The sequence below is a fragment of the Bos grunniens genome, chromosome 9 (assembly GCF_055505025.1).
Source record: "Bos grunniens cultivar Pamir isolate PY7600 chromosome 9, Bosgru_T2T1.0, whole genome shotgun sequence".
NCBI classification, from domain to species: Eukaryota; Metazoa; Chordata; class Mammalia; order Artiodactyla; family Bovidae; genus Bos; species Bos grunniens.
The window spans coordinates 61,569,343-61,584,400 of NC_141173.1; the positions used below are offsets into that span (position 1 = coordinate 61,569,343).

General features: G+C 45.7%; 1 protein-coding gene across 16 annotated transcripts in view; it reads right to left on the reverse strand.

The window, feature by feature from the left end:
* The window catches only part of ANKRD6 (ankyrin repeat domain 6), a 182,689-nt gene that overhangs the window by 47,370 nt on the left and 120,261 nt on the right, over window positions 1–15,058 (reverse strand). For all 16 annotated transcript variants that reach the window (XM_086317741.1, XM_086317736.1, XM_086317737.1 and 13 more), the window contains exon 2: window positions 14,534–14,797. In XM_086317741.1, coding sequence (XP_086173867.1) covers window positions 14,534–14,653 — 120 coding nt within the window. In that variant the 5' untranslated portion in view covers window positions 14,654–14,797. The remainder of the gene's footprint in view (window positions 1–14,533; window positions 14,798–15,058) is intronic.

Consider the following 15,058-nt stretch of genomic DNA (forward strand, 5'->3'; position numbering starts at 1 on the left):
TTTCTCAGGAGGCAGATAAGGTGGTCTGGTATTCCCATCTCTTGAAGAATTTTCCACAGTTTGTTGTAATCCACAAAGCCAAAGGCTTTAGCATAGTCAGTGAAGCAGAAACAGATGTTTTTTTGTGGAATTCTCTTTTTTTATGATCCAATGGATGTTGGCCATTTGGTTTCTGTTTTCTCTGCCTTTTCTAAATTCAGATTGTACATCTGGAAGTTCACAGTTCACGTACTGTTGAAGACTGGCTTGTGGGATTTTGAGCATTACTTTTGCTAGCATGTGCTGTGCTGTGCTTAGTTGCTAAGTAATGTCTGACTCTTTGTGACCCCATGAACTGTAGCCTGCCAGGCTCCTCTGTCTATGGGGATTCTCCAGGCAAGAATACTGCAGTGGGTTGCCATGCCCTCCTCTAGGGGATCTTCCCACCCGAGGGATCAAACCAAGGTCTCCTGCATTGCAGGCAGATTCTTTACCATCTGAGCCACTATAGAAGGCCAAGAATATTGGAGTGGTTAGCCTATCCCTTCTCCACAGGATCTTCCCAATCCAGGAATCGAACTGGCATCTCCTGCATCACAGGTGGATTCTTTACCAGTTGAGCTACAAGGGAAGCCCTGCAAGCATGTGAAATGAGTGCAATTGTGTGGTAGTTTGAACATTCTTTGGCACTGCCCTTCTTTGGGATTCGAATGAAAACTGACCTTTTCCAGTCCTGTGGCCAAAGCTGAGTTTTCCAAATTTGTTGGCATATTGAGTGCAGCACTTTAACAACATCATCTTTTAGAATTTGAAACAGCTCAACCGGAATTCCATCACCTCCACTAGTTTTGTTTATAGTGATGCTTCCTAAGGCCCACTTGACTTCACACTCGAGGATGTGAGGCTCTAGGTAAGTGATCACACCATCGTGGTTATCCAGGTCATTAAGATCTTTTTTGTATAATTCTTCTGTGTATTCTTGCCACCTCTTCTTAATATATTCTGCTTCTGTTAGGTCCATACTGTTTCTGCCCTTTATTGTGCCCATCTTTTCATGAAATGTTCCCTTGGTATCTCTAATTTTCTTGAGGAAATCTCTAGTCTTTCCTATTCTATTATTTTCCTCTATTTCTTTGCATTGTTCACTTGAAAAGGCTTTCTTATGTCTCCTTGCTATTCTCTGCAACTCTGCATTTAGATAGGTATATCTTTCCTTTTCTCATTTGCCTTTCACTTCACTTATTTCACTTAACATAACATTTTCAAGGTTCATTCATGTCGTAACATGTATCAGAATTCCATTCCTTTTAAACGTTGAATAATATTCCACAGCAAAAAAGTCGGTAAGCCAGGAAGAGGACCCTCAGGAGGAACCAAACCTGCCAGCACCTTTATCTTGGACTTTCCAGCTGTAAGAACTGTGAAAAATAAATTTTTGGTGTTTAAGCCACTCAGTCTATCGTATCATGTTATAGCTGACTAAGACACCTATTGAAATGGTAGGATTACGTTGACTGATGTAGAATCAGCTTTGTGTACTTGGAATAAATTTCACTTCTTCATGCTGCATAATTCTTTATACATTGCTCTATTTGTTGGAAACACCAGCTGAAAGAAGACCAGGCACAGTTGCCTCCTCCTCACCCATCTTGGTTTATATCCTTGGTTTATAACAACTTAAACATGCAACAGCCAACTTTCACTGGAAACAAACCAAGAGGCCTGCTGAGCAGGAATTTTCAGTCTCTAGACAAGTTACTGGCTTCATCTATTTTCTGAAACTGAAGTCATTACAGCTTAAAGAGTAAGAAGAGAAAGAAGAACTCTAATAGAGGATCCACCAACAGACCGTCTGCACTGGCATCTGAGCAGACGCCCAAGTGGGCAACTCAGCAGCTTCGAAAGCCCCTTTGCTCTCCGGCTTCCTCATTTTGCAACAACCCCAGAGCATGGATTAGGTGATGACACTTCGGAAGTCATATGACAGGCTGATTCCTGGTCTGAAAACCAGTGATCCTCCAAAGCATTTTGTTCAGGAAAGATACGGGGAGGATTTACAAATGCTGACACCTGACTGTGCCATGACACTGCAATCTCTCTTCTAGGTGATGAGCATCTATCAAAGACATGGCTTTAGGAGTATTACCAGCACATTAATCTAGACTGTAAAACAGTCTGCTGTTCAGCTCGAGGCTTCCATTCTCAGTGCAGACAGACCCAGGGCTGGGGGATGCAGATGACCAGCTGTATGAACACCCCAGTGTGGAGTGGGTCTCTGGGCCACCGCACCCACCAAGCTGGCCCAGAGCTGGGAAAGTGGCCCAACCTTTACCGGCGCTGAACACACTGCAGACACAGCAAGAAGGCAGCAGAACAACACCACTCCCGAAACTTCCCCAGAGGCTGAGAGAGCGGCCAAGAGAATCAGGGCCCCCCTGAGCTCCCTTCCAAAGCTGCCTCAACTGCCTCTCCTGAGACGCCTGAGTCAGTGCTGCAGATCTATCCCTGAGTTTCGAGGCTTACTCCTCTCAATTACAGTTCGTCTCCTCTCAGGCCCAGGCACGGACTTCAGTGTGACCCACGACACCCATTCTTACCTTGTCCTCTCCTTCCTCCGAAGAGTATCTCCGGGGAACACCCCGTACCTTTGCTAGAAACACGAGTCCCCAGGCTGCCTGCCTAATTAACACCTGCACCATCAGAAGTTAACACTCACCCAGACTTTCCTGGTCCTGACCCAGTCACTTGCCAGGCGTGTCTCCCAGGCAAGCCATACCATTCACAGCACGCACTTGCCTCCCTACACACTGTACCTCCGGCAGGTAAACTTGTTTCTAGCCTATAGTACAGCATTGAGAATACCACTATTTTGTGGAGTTCCACAAAGAGCGTGGTGGATCCCAGGCATCTACCACTGACTCGCCCACAGCTCAGTACAGAGCGTTGCCCCACCACTCATGAGGGGCTCCCCTCCTGAGCCTGGGGAGGAAGGCCTGGAGCAGTGAGCGACTCGTTTACCTGGGGCTCTGAAACAAACCCAGCCACACCCCATTCCAATTCAATCAGAAACCAGGCATCGGTATTTTTTAAAGGTCTCCAGGTGATCACACATGTGGTCAATACTGGGAACTGTTGACCTACCTATGAGAACTCCTGTGCCTCTGGGGACCCCAGTGAAGAAACAGTAATTACGATCAAAATAACTACCATCCCCTGAGCTTGTCTGACATCCCTGTTACACTGTACAAGCACTCTGCATGGATTATCTTGATGGATCTGCACAACAAATCCCCGAGGCAGGGGTTAGGCTGATGCTACAGACAAGAAACCAAGGTTCAAGGAGGCTACTAATTACTTGGCCAGGGTCACAGAGATGGTGAATGTGATTCACTGCCTCTACTCTTCGTAAAAAAAAATTGGGAGATTCTTAAACAGTTGACAGAATCACAGAGACAGAGTGTGGAGCTGTGGTTGCAAGCGACCAGGGTAAGGGGTAATGGGGAGGAAGTGTTTAACAGGTACCAAGCTTCCATCTGGGAAGACGAATTTTGGAAACAGACGGGGCTGATGGCTGCACAAAAATGTGAACCACTTAATTCCACTGAATGGAATACTTACACATAGTTAAAGTAGTAAATATTGTGTTATGCATATTTTGCTATAATTTTCAGAGAAGGCAATGGCACCCCACTCCAGTACTCCTGCCTGGAAAATCCCATGGATGGAGGAGCCTGGTAGGCTGCAGTCCATGGAATCGCTGAGGGTAGGACACAACTGAGTGACTTCACTTTCACTTTTCACTTTCATGCACTGGAGAAGGAAATGGCAACCCACTCCAGTGTTCTTGCCTGGAAAATCCCAGGGACGGGGGAGCCTGGTGGGCTGCCGTCTATGGGGTCACACAGAGTCAGACACGACTGAAGTGACTTAGCAAGCAGCAGCAGCAGCTATAATTTTTGAAATGAAAATATTTTAAAATTAAAATATAAAATGAATAAAAAAGAGAGAGATGACTAGAAGTCCTGTCTCAGGCACAGCGCTATCCCAGGTCATCTCCTGGTTATCTTCCTTGTCTTTGAGCTATTTCACAACTTTGTAAGTCTTAGAATCCTGAGGGTGATGCCAATAAGTCATGTCTAGCAGATTCAGTGTATCCCAGCCAATTTTATATCTAATAAGCAAATTTATTTCCGCTTTCCTGAGACCTTCATATTTATAATTCTTTGCATTCTCTTTTGAACCAGTTGCAACATCTTACTGGTTCTCTCACTAATGGATTAGTTAAATAAAATCTGAACATGTGTTCATTTTGTAACAGTTGCTCAGAATTACTACCACATGTCAAGTTTCCTTGATTTCTAACAATAAAGAACAAAGGCCTGAGCTTTCCCAGTTGAGATGTTCCTCCCACAGCGCGATGCTTCTAGCTATTGTAGAACAAAAAGCATTTTCTGTTTGACCTGACATGTAAGTGTACACCCATAGGGCCTCCATAGAGTGTGTGGATCCAAGAGAAGGACTGGGCTACATCAGCCCTGCGCAGGCTCAGCCTCACTAGGGAGGTGAGAACACACTGGCTCCTGGGTGTGAGACACAGAGTCTCAGGCCGCCTGGGGAGGGAACCCTGGGATGCCGGCTGTGAGAGGAGGGTGAGGAAGGGGAGGAGACTGTGGAGACCCCCATTGGTCTCCCATCAGCCACCCCTCACTTTTCTCCCTGACTCCCAGGAGGTTGTCGTTAGACACAACCCAGAGCAGGTGGAAAGGAGAAAATTCTTTAAACCCCAAGCCAAAGGGGAGAGGTTCAAAAGCCAAATAGAGCCACTGCAGAAAGCTCCTGGTGAGGATGTGATAGAGGCAGGATAAATCCAGAAGGGCCCGAAGGAGAGGGCGGAGGGAGGGGCTGGTATAGTACTGGTCACAGCACACTTAAAGGCCAGAGCTTGCTGTGCGCTGAGAGAGTGGACACCAGCACAAGCTCCATACAGAGCAATTCTGCTCCGGCTGTGAAAACGACTAGGGCACACATGCCCTTGCCTCATTGGTGCCGCTTAGAGAAAGCCGTCCCACAGACAGAACCATGCTGTTCAAGAAGACCTCAGGACAAGGTCAGCCGCTGCAGAGTAATTTCCAAGAACAGACAATTAACATAATTTAAATGCCCGTGGACGGGGGATAGGTGAAGCCAATTACAGTTCACTGAAGAAAGCAAAGGGAGGGACTTCCCTGGTGGTCCAGTGGCTTAGACTCTGGGCTCCCAATGCAGAGTGCCCAGGTTTGATCCCTGGTCAGGGAACCAGATCCCGCATGCCACAACTAAAAGAACCTGCACGCTGCAATGAAGATCAAAGCTACTGCGTGCCACCACGAAGACCCAGCACAGCCAAATAATAAACTAATATTAAAAAAAAAAAAAGAAAAAGGGAAGGAGGATATATATATAGTATCCTGCCATTTGTCTAGAAACAATTCATGGAGATACACATAGAGATACATCCATCTACACATATCTACATACATCCATCTACACATGAAATATCTCAGGGAAAAAAAATGTAAGAAAAATAACACGGGTTGCCTTCCGAACCGGAGACACTGAGAGGTTCGGAGACAGTGTAGGAGAAAGACTTATCAACATTTCACACCTTCTGATTTAGAGCCATGTGGATGCATTTGTTGTGGGTTGTGTCTAACGACAACTTCCCGGGAGTCAGGGAGAAAAGTGAAGGGTGGCTGACGGGAGACCAGTGGGGGTCTCCACAGTCTCCTCCCCTTCCTCACCCTCCGCTCACAGCCGGCATCCAGGGTTCCCTCCCCAGGCAGCCTGAGACTCTGTGTCTCACATGGATGTTCAAAATATTTAATTTTTTAGGGAATTCCCTGGAAGTTCAGTAGCTAAGACTTCAATCTTCTACAGCAGGGGGTCAGAGTTCAATCCCTGGTCAGGGAACTAAGACCCCACATGCTGTGCAGCTCAGCCAAAAAATTAAAAAAAATTTTTTTCTCTATCTTTTAAAACAGGCATTTGGAGTCTTCTGGAAGAAGCCTATGACAGACAACACATTCTCTCAAGTGGACCCTTTCACCTAACCAAGGACCTTGTAAGCATCTGCTTCTCCCATTGCCTGCCTCTTGGGGACTGGCGGCTTTTAGGAAAGGACCACAGACCAACAGGCCCTCATTCCAGTAAGTCCAATATTAAACACACTCCCACAGATTCAAAACCAAAGCAAATGAACAAACAACACAAAAGATCCTTGGTTTTCACTGTTCCGGCTGCATTTCTTAAGGCTGTGAACATATATCATCCATCAGCTCGAGCCTTTTCTTGGGACAGGCTGTCAGAAAGTATTTACCAGCCCTGCACAACTTAATTTCTGCAGACATGATCAAGTGTCATGCTTGGAAAAGTTACTAAACTCAAACCCTTTGCAGCTCTCTTTTTAAAAGTTTAAAGTTTATATTTATTGGAGCGTAGTTGTTCACTAGTAATGGGAGCCCTGATGTGAAACCTCCACAGAAGCCACAAACCTATGAATGTGCCGAGGCCCAGAACAGGCTGCCCAAAGTATGCCTCAATGCACATTGATTATTTTGAATTAAAGCTACTTGAGAAACGGCCGGTGGGGAAAAATACTGTTAAAAGACACGCTGACCCCTGCTCTTTCCCTCTGCAAGCAGGAAATAAATCTACATGAAGGAATCCTCCCTATAAACTGGGAGGACAAAAAGCATCCTTACCAACAGAGCAAGAGAATTCTAGGCTAAGGATGCTTTAGTATAAGCAAGTTTTTTCATGAGTCTGCTACCCCAAACACAAGCCCCTTTGTTTTGTTAAACTTTCACAGATAATTGTTTCTTTGTCTAAAAATGACACATAAACAAACTGCTTTGGTCACTTTGGGGCAGGTGGGTAGGGGTGTCCCATTTCTATGACACCTCTGCATGTGTGAATTAAGTTATTTTTTTTTTCTCCTGTTACTCTGTCTTGTGTCAATTTAATTATTAGACCAAACCAAAAAATTTAGGGGGGAGGGTATGGGGAAATTTCCCCCTCTCAAATGATATTAAACCCTTTTAAGTTTATTTCCTTACATAATAATGATTATATTTACAACAACTATTAAAAAAAATCAAGGCATAATTAACATTCAATAAAATTCATCCTTTTTAGGTATTCAGTTTGATGTGTTTAGATCAATGTATAGAATCATACAAAATCACTCGTGCAAGCAATTTAGAGAATTTCATTTCCTTCCCAAAATTCCCACTCGCTTTTTTTTTTTCCCCGGTCATCTCTTTCCACCATCCCTGGTCCCTAGCAATCACTCATCTATTTTCTGTTCCTACAGTTTTGATTCTTCAGGGAGAAATAGCAATAACCTCACATATGCAGATGACACCACCCTTATGACAGAAAGTGAAGAGGAACTAAAGAGCCCCTTGATAAAAGTGAAAGAGAAGAGTGAAAAAACTAGCTTAAAACTCAACATTCAAAAAAATGAAGATCATGGCATCTAGTTCCATCACTTCATGGCGAATAGATGGGGAAACAATGGAAATGGTGACAGACTTTTATTTTCTTGGGCTCCAAAATCACCGCAGATGGTGATTGTAGCCATGAAATTAAAAGACGCTTGCTCCTTGGAAGAAAAGCTATGACCAACTTAGACAGCAGATTTAAAAGCAGAGACATTTAAAAAAAATAAAAATAAAAGCAGAGACATTACTTTACTGACAAAGATCCATCTACTCAAAGCTATGGTTTTTCCAGAAGTCATGTATGGATGTGAGAGCTGGATCATAAAGAAAGGTGAGCATCAAAGAATTGATGCCTTATAACTGTGGTGTTGGAGAATACTCTTGAGAGTCCCTTGGACAGCAAGGAGATCAAACCAGTCAATCCTTAAGGAAATCAGCCCTGATTATTCATTGGAAGGACTGATGCTGAACCCGAAGCTCCAATACTTTGTTCACCTGATGCGAAGAGCCAACTCATTAGAAAAGACCCTGATGCTGGGAAAGATTGAAGGCAAGAGGAGAAGGGGATAACAGAGGATGAGATAGTTGGATGGCATCACAGACTCCATAGACATGAGTTTGAACAAGCTCTGGGAGTTGGTGATGGACAGGGAAGCCTGGTATGCTACAGTCCATGGGGTCACAAGAGTTGGACACAACTAAGCGACTGAACTGAACTGAAAAAGTCAATGGTTACATAGCATGTTAGATAAAGATGGTAAAGTCAATGGTTAGATAGCATGTTAGACAGAATTAGATAAACAGCATCACTGACTCAATAGACATGAGTTTGAACAAACTCTGCGAGATAGTGAAGGACGGGGAGCCTGGCATGTTGCACTCCAGGGGGTCACAAAGAGTTGGATATGACTTAGCGACTGAACAACAACAGGAAAGCTATACAAAGGGAATCACATTGCATGCGGCCTTTTGTGTCTGGCTTCAAATGCATATGGCTTTGAGAGTCATTCATGCTCTTTCCTCTGCTGTCCTTCCTGTTGTTGAATAGCATTCCCCAATATGTTCATCAATTCAGCAGGTTGGATGGGGGGATGTTTACTTTAAGGAATTGGCTCTTGCCAATTGTAGAGACCTGGCAAGTCATCACTGCACGCAGACAGGCAAGACAGAAGCAGAGTTCTCTCTTCATTCAATGCTGGACACTGCACTCCACAGCTGTCATCTCATTTAATCCTCATAGCAACCCCACAAGGTGGGGGTTAGCCTCATTTTTCACATGAGGACATTGATCAGCCTGTGTCCTCTGCTCAAGACTCTCTGCCTGGTGCTCAGACCCTGACTCTCAGACCATAAGATGCTGGCTGTTGCATCATCAGGACCACCTCATAACAATGACCACATTCAACTCGTGCCACATGCCAAGTGCCGTTCTAAGTCCCTTGCATATATTAATTCAGTTACTGTTGAAACAACCACATGAGGTAGCCGGTATTACTTTATCCTCATTTTAATGGTGACGATATGAATCAGAAAGGGATCAAGATTACAGAGCTAGTAAGTATGCTCACATTTGATCCCAGGTGAGTCTGGCTCCTAAGTCTGTGCTCACACCCTCTGCACTACATTTCCTTGGCCAGGAATTTCTGAAGCTGCTTAAAAACCCTGGCAATGGCATAAGTGTGGTACTGGGGATGGGGAAAGAGAAGTCCCAATGGCAAAAGTCCCTGCCACACGATGGCCTCCTTCCCTGTGTGCCCTGATGGGGAGAAGCAGCTGGGAGGGGTCCCTGGGCTGGTGCTGAAGGAACAGCTCAGGTGCTGTCCTAAGTATGGGCCTCAGAGCCGGACGGGTTGGTTCCTGCCCAGGCTGGTTGATTTCTCTGCTCAGTTGAGTCCGACCCTTTGCAACCCCATGGACTATAGCCCGCCAGGTTCCTCTGTCCATGGAATTCTCCAGGCAAGAATACTGGAGTGGGTTGCCATGCCCTCCTCCAGGGGATCTTCCCAATCTGGGATTGAACACTGGGCTCCTGCACTGCAGGCAGATTTTTTATGTCTGAGCCACCAGGGAAGTAATTTAATTGCTAGAGTATCTTCCTGCTCAATACCCCTCTTTCCTTATAAGTATCACACAGATAAGGGCACAGGCTTTCTGAGCTGTGAGGATTTCAATGAGGTGCTAAATATACAGCACTGGTCCAGTGCAGGCACAGGCACTCAACACATATTTCTAAACTTGATTTCATGTTTCACAAATTACTAAAGTGATATATGCTTGTTTTAATAAGCAGAATAATACAATGGAAACATCTTTAGAAGCGAAGCTAATCCTCTTGTCTGCCAGGGAACCAGTATTAAGAGTCTTGTGTTCCCCCCCAGTTTTCCTCCATGCTCACACAAACACAAACATGTTTCCAGGGAGCAGTGGATTTGTGTTTTAACCAAAATGTATCGGACTATACCTATCACTTACTACTTTGATACTTGCCTTTTTCATTTATCAATGGCTGTAACGGTCAATATAAATGCAACTCTTTCCTAAGTTCTTTGTGCATAAACTTATATGCAAATGTAACATTTTATATGAATTAGATACACATGGTATTATGAAGTTTGCGGAGGGTCTCTAGTTTGCTTCCCTTGCTCCCTCACTTTCTTCCTTTTCCTCCATATTGTGCCCCTCCATGTTGCCACCTGCTGTTTTCTGCCCATCCACTCTGCAGTGAACCCCAGGGAGGTGGGGCCGGGAGGGACAGCACCACAACTAGAGAGCAGCCAGACTCACCGCAGCTAGAAAAAGCCCAAGCGAAGCGGTGAAGACTCAGCACAGCCAAAAATAAATAAGAATTTAAAAACCCTAGAACACGGTGATGGTTGCACAACTCTGCAAATACATTAAAAATTATTGAATCTCACACTTATAATGGGTAAATTTTTTGGCATGCAAGTTATACTTCCATAAAGATGTTTTTTAAAGAGCAAAAGAAGTCTGTTCAGAAAAGAGAATTTGCAGGGACTTCCCTGGTGGTTCAGTGGCTAAGCCTCTGAGCTCCCGGTTACGGGTCTGGGTTCCATCCCTGGTCAGGGAACGTGATCCCATGTGCCACAACTAAAGATCCCATGTGCCACAACTAAGACCTGGCACAGCCAAATAAACAAAAAAAACTTTTTAATTTTTAAAAAAGAAGTTGCAGACTATGTGTTAACAGCTTTAATAAGTTACTATTACAATAATTCTGAAAAGCTGGTATTTTTATACCCATTTTACAGATAAGAAAATTGAGGCTCGAAGAAGGTAAGCAACTTGCAGAATTAGCAAACATAGCAAAGTTAAAATGTGTGCACATGTGCCCTAACTACAGAGTTCTTGCACTTTCTCCCATGTGTGACTGCCTGGGGCCTGAAGAGCTGTGGGGTGACCATGCTGGGGCCTGAGCGAAGGTTCACCCTGGATTCCACACAATCTTGTCACCACCTAGGTCAGAGTGCTGCTAGGCCAATGGGAGACCTTTCAGTAGCCAAAGATTTTCTCTCTCTAGACCAGCGTTGTGATTGTGACTTATCATAAGAAGTATATATTTGCTCTTAGTCTCCACTCTTGGCTTATAGCTCCTTACAGCTCCTTGCAATTTCCTGAGTAATGAGAGCAATGGGAGCATCTCTTGTCCTTATAGTTGGTCTTCTGTCAGTTCCTGAAATAGCTCCAGGGCCATAAATGTGAAATGAGTGTTCTATTCATAATAAATCCCTCTGAACCACACCTGAATTTATGTTAACACGATAACTTATGAAAAGTTCTGGGCTTCCCAGGTGGGGCAGTGGTGAAGAATCGGCCTGCCAATGCAGGAGACGTAAGAGACGCAGCTTTGATCCCTGAGTTGGGAAGATCCTGTGGAGTAGGAAATGGCAACCCACTCCAGTATTTTGCCTGGAAAATCCTAGGGACAGAAGAGCCTGGTGACTACAGTCCACAGGGTCACCAAGAGTCAGACACAACTGAGCACTGAGTGATGGAAAGCCCTAAGGATGGGTTGCCAGAGGAACCAACAGTGATTGGAGGTTGGAACTTTCAGTTGCACTTTCCTGACCTTCAGAGATCAAACTGCCAACATCTATTGGATCACTGAAAAAGCAAAAGACTTCCAGAGAAACATCTACTTCTGCTTTATTGACTACACCAAAGCATTTGACTGTGTGGATCACAACAAACTGCGGAAAATTCTTCAAGAGATGGGAATACCAGATCACCTTACCTGCCTCCTGAGAAATCCTTATGCTGGTCAAGAAGCAACAGTTAGAACTGGACATGAACAACAGACTGGTTCAAAATTGGGAAAGAAGTATCTCAAGGCTGTATATTGTCACCCTGCTTATTTAACTTATAAGTACATGACGAGAGTACATCATGAGAACTGCTGGGCTGGATGAAGTACAAGTTGGAATTAAGATTTCCGGGAGAAATATCAATAACCTCAGATACGCAGATGATACCACGCTTATGGCAGAAAGCAAAGAACTAAAGAGCCTCTTGATGAAAGTGAAAGAGTAGAGTGAAAAAGCTGGCTTAAAACTTAGCATTCAGAAAACTAAGATCATGGCATCTGGTCCCATCACTTCATGGCAAACAGATGGGGAAACAATGGAAACAGTGACAGACTTTATTTTCTTGGGCTCCAAAATCACTGCAGATGGTGACTGCAGCCATGAAATTAAAAGACGCTTGCTCCTTGGAAGAAATGCTATGACCAACCTAGACAGCATATTAAAAAGGAGAGACATTACTTTGCCAAAAAAGGTCCGTCTAGTCAAAGCTATGTTTTTCCAGTATGTATGTGAGAGCTGGACTGTAAAGAAAGCTGGGCACTGAAGAACTGATGATTTTTAACTGTGGTGTTGGAGAAGACTCTTGAGAGTCCCTTGGACTGCAAGGAGATCCAACCAGTCCATCCTAAAGGAAATTGGAAGGACTGATGCTGAAGCTGAAACTCCAATACTTTGGCCACCTGATGCAAAGAACTGACTCATTGGAAAAGACCCTGATGCTGGGAAAGATTGAAGGCAGGAGGAAAAGGGGACAACAGAGGATAAGATGGTTGGACAGCATCACCGACTCGATGGACATGAATTTGAATAAGCTCCGGGAGTTGGTGATGGACAGGGAAGCCTGGCGTGCTGCAGTCCATGGGGTCGCAAAGAGTCAGACATGACTGAGTGACTGAACTGACCTCGAGGAAGGCGAAGAGGCTGGCAGTGGTCAATCACCAATGCCAATGATTTAGTCAACAACAACTATGTAATGAAGCCTCCATAAAACCTAAAGGACAGAGTTCAGGGAACTCCTGGGTTGGTGGACACACAGAGGTGCTGAAAGGATGGTGCGCTTAAAGGGGGAGGAAGCCCAGCACCCTCTCCCCACACCTTGCCCTCTGCATCTCTTTCATCTGGTTGTTCCTGGGTTGTATCTTTTTATAAAAATCTGGTAATCTAGTAAGTAAAATGTTTTCCTGATTTCTGTGAGCTGCTTAAGTAAATTAATTCAACCCAAGGAGGGTCATGGAAGCCTCTGATTTCTAGCCAGTCAGTCAGAAGCACAGAAGACAACCTGGCCTTGCAGCTGGTGTCAGGGGCTGGCGTGAGGGGTGGGGTGTTTTGTGGGACTGAGTCCTCAGCCCGTGAGATCTGATGCTCTCTTCAGAGAGACACCATCAGAACTGAGTTAACTGAGTTAACTGCCTGGTGGTGCTGGAAAAAGCACACGTCAGAAGCATGAAATACGGAGACTGCACAGGAGTAACTGAAAATGTGAGCTGGCTAATCTTTGCCACAGGAGGTCAGAGGTTAACAGACATTACTGTTTGAAAGACGAAACTCCACCTCTCTCCAGAGCTCCCTCTGGGTGATGGTCTGGAGCCAGGGGAGGGGAGGGTGGGTGGCGGGGAGGGTTGCTTTGGAGCCATTACGGGGTCCAAGTTGTGGTTCTGCCAATCAGCAGGTGGGGGCCCCTGGGCCTTGAAGTTACTACAATCTTTCTATGCCTCAGTTTCCTCATCTCTAAAGTGGGGGTGCAAAGAGAATCTCTTCTAAGAGGTCCTATACAGTGGTCGGAGCAATACTAAGTTTTGCCATCAGTATTATGTCATCCATGGATTTGCACCTGTCACCTTACTAGGCAGAATTGGCCTGACCTCAGTCAGAGAAGGCAATGGCAGCCCACTCCAGTACTCTTGCCTGGAAAATCCCATGGACAGAGGAGCCTGGTAGGCTGCAGTCCATGGGGTCACTAAGAGTCAGACACGACTGAGTGACTTCACTTTCACTTTTCACTTTCATGCATTGGAGAAGGAAATGGCAACCCACTCCAGTGTTCTTGCCTGGAGAATCCCAGGGATAGGGGAGCCTGGTGGGCTGCCATCTATGGGGTTGCACAGAGTCAGACACGACTGAAGCGACTTAGCAGCAGCAGCAGTTTTGCTACAAAGCTGCCCCTGGTCCTGTGTGTCATCTGTTGGTGAGGAGTCAGGAGTGCCCTCCAAAGCCTGCTACACATCTCACTGACCTGAGTGAAATCAGTCCAAAGAGGTTGAGGGTCACCTGGTCCAAGCCCAAGATTGTTCAGACGAGAGCAACAAGGTTCTGCAGGTTGGAGTGGCCGAGCCGTCCACAAACCTCTCCAAGAGGCTGAATGTCATTCCCATGTAAACACTCTACCCGGTCAGTTTTTGTGCCCCAACTTCTCCAGAGAGATCTCTTGTCTATTTGGCTAAAGAAGTGAGAAAAAGCCACTCTGTGATTCTGTGCTGTGTGTGCACAGCCACTGTTGCCCCTGACTCTGCGACCCCACGAACCACTGTGATTTTAAGAGGGCCAAATGCTAATTACAAGTGACTCCATTTGAAAGACAGCAATGAAAGCATTTTTAATCCTTCTTCTTTCTCCCCAAATCTCCATCACTGGGGGTGGGGGTGGGAAAGCCAGTTCTTTGAAGACTGTGAACCAAACACAACAGTTTTACGGACCATGGTTAAGACATGGGCTTTTCCCCAGGGAATAGCTAAGCGTTTACTCTCTCGTTACCTTGGTAACTGCTACCTTGGCGCCCTTGTTGATGAGCTGAACCACATTCTCCGTCTGGCCTTTGTACGCAGCTATGAGCAGGCGTTCTGAAAGTGCGGCGACCGCATCCTGCTGGCTCATGAATTAGGAGAGAAAGACGTTTTCGGGGAAGTGGTAGACAAGTTCCTTCGGCTCAACACGACATCACGGGCCCAGGCAGGCACCCTCGGGTAAAGACGCTCTGATCGTCGGAAGGTGACTTTGCCACTATGCCATCTTCGGGACCTGGGGGTTACAGAACAAAGCTGCCATCAGCGCCACTCAGCACCTGGGACAGGCCACATCTCTCCGCCCTGGTTTTAGGGGATCTGTGGATTGCTCACTGCTGGGGAGGGGAACTGAGGGAGACAGGACACTCAGGAAGCACCCTCTGCAGAGCCGACCCTCAACTTGCAAGTGGAAGGCAAAGAGGGTGCTGAGCCGCCCCACCCTATTCCCCATCCCCCCCAACCACCTCCTGACCACTGGGGCTAGAACTGCAAGGTC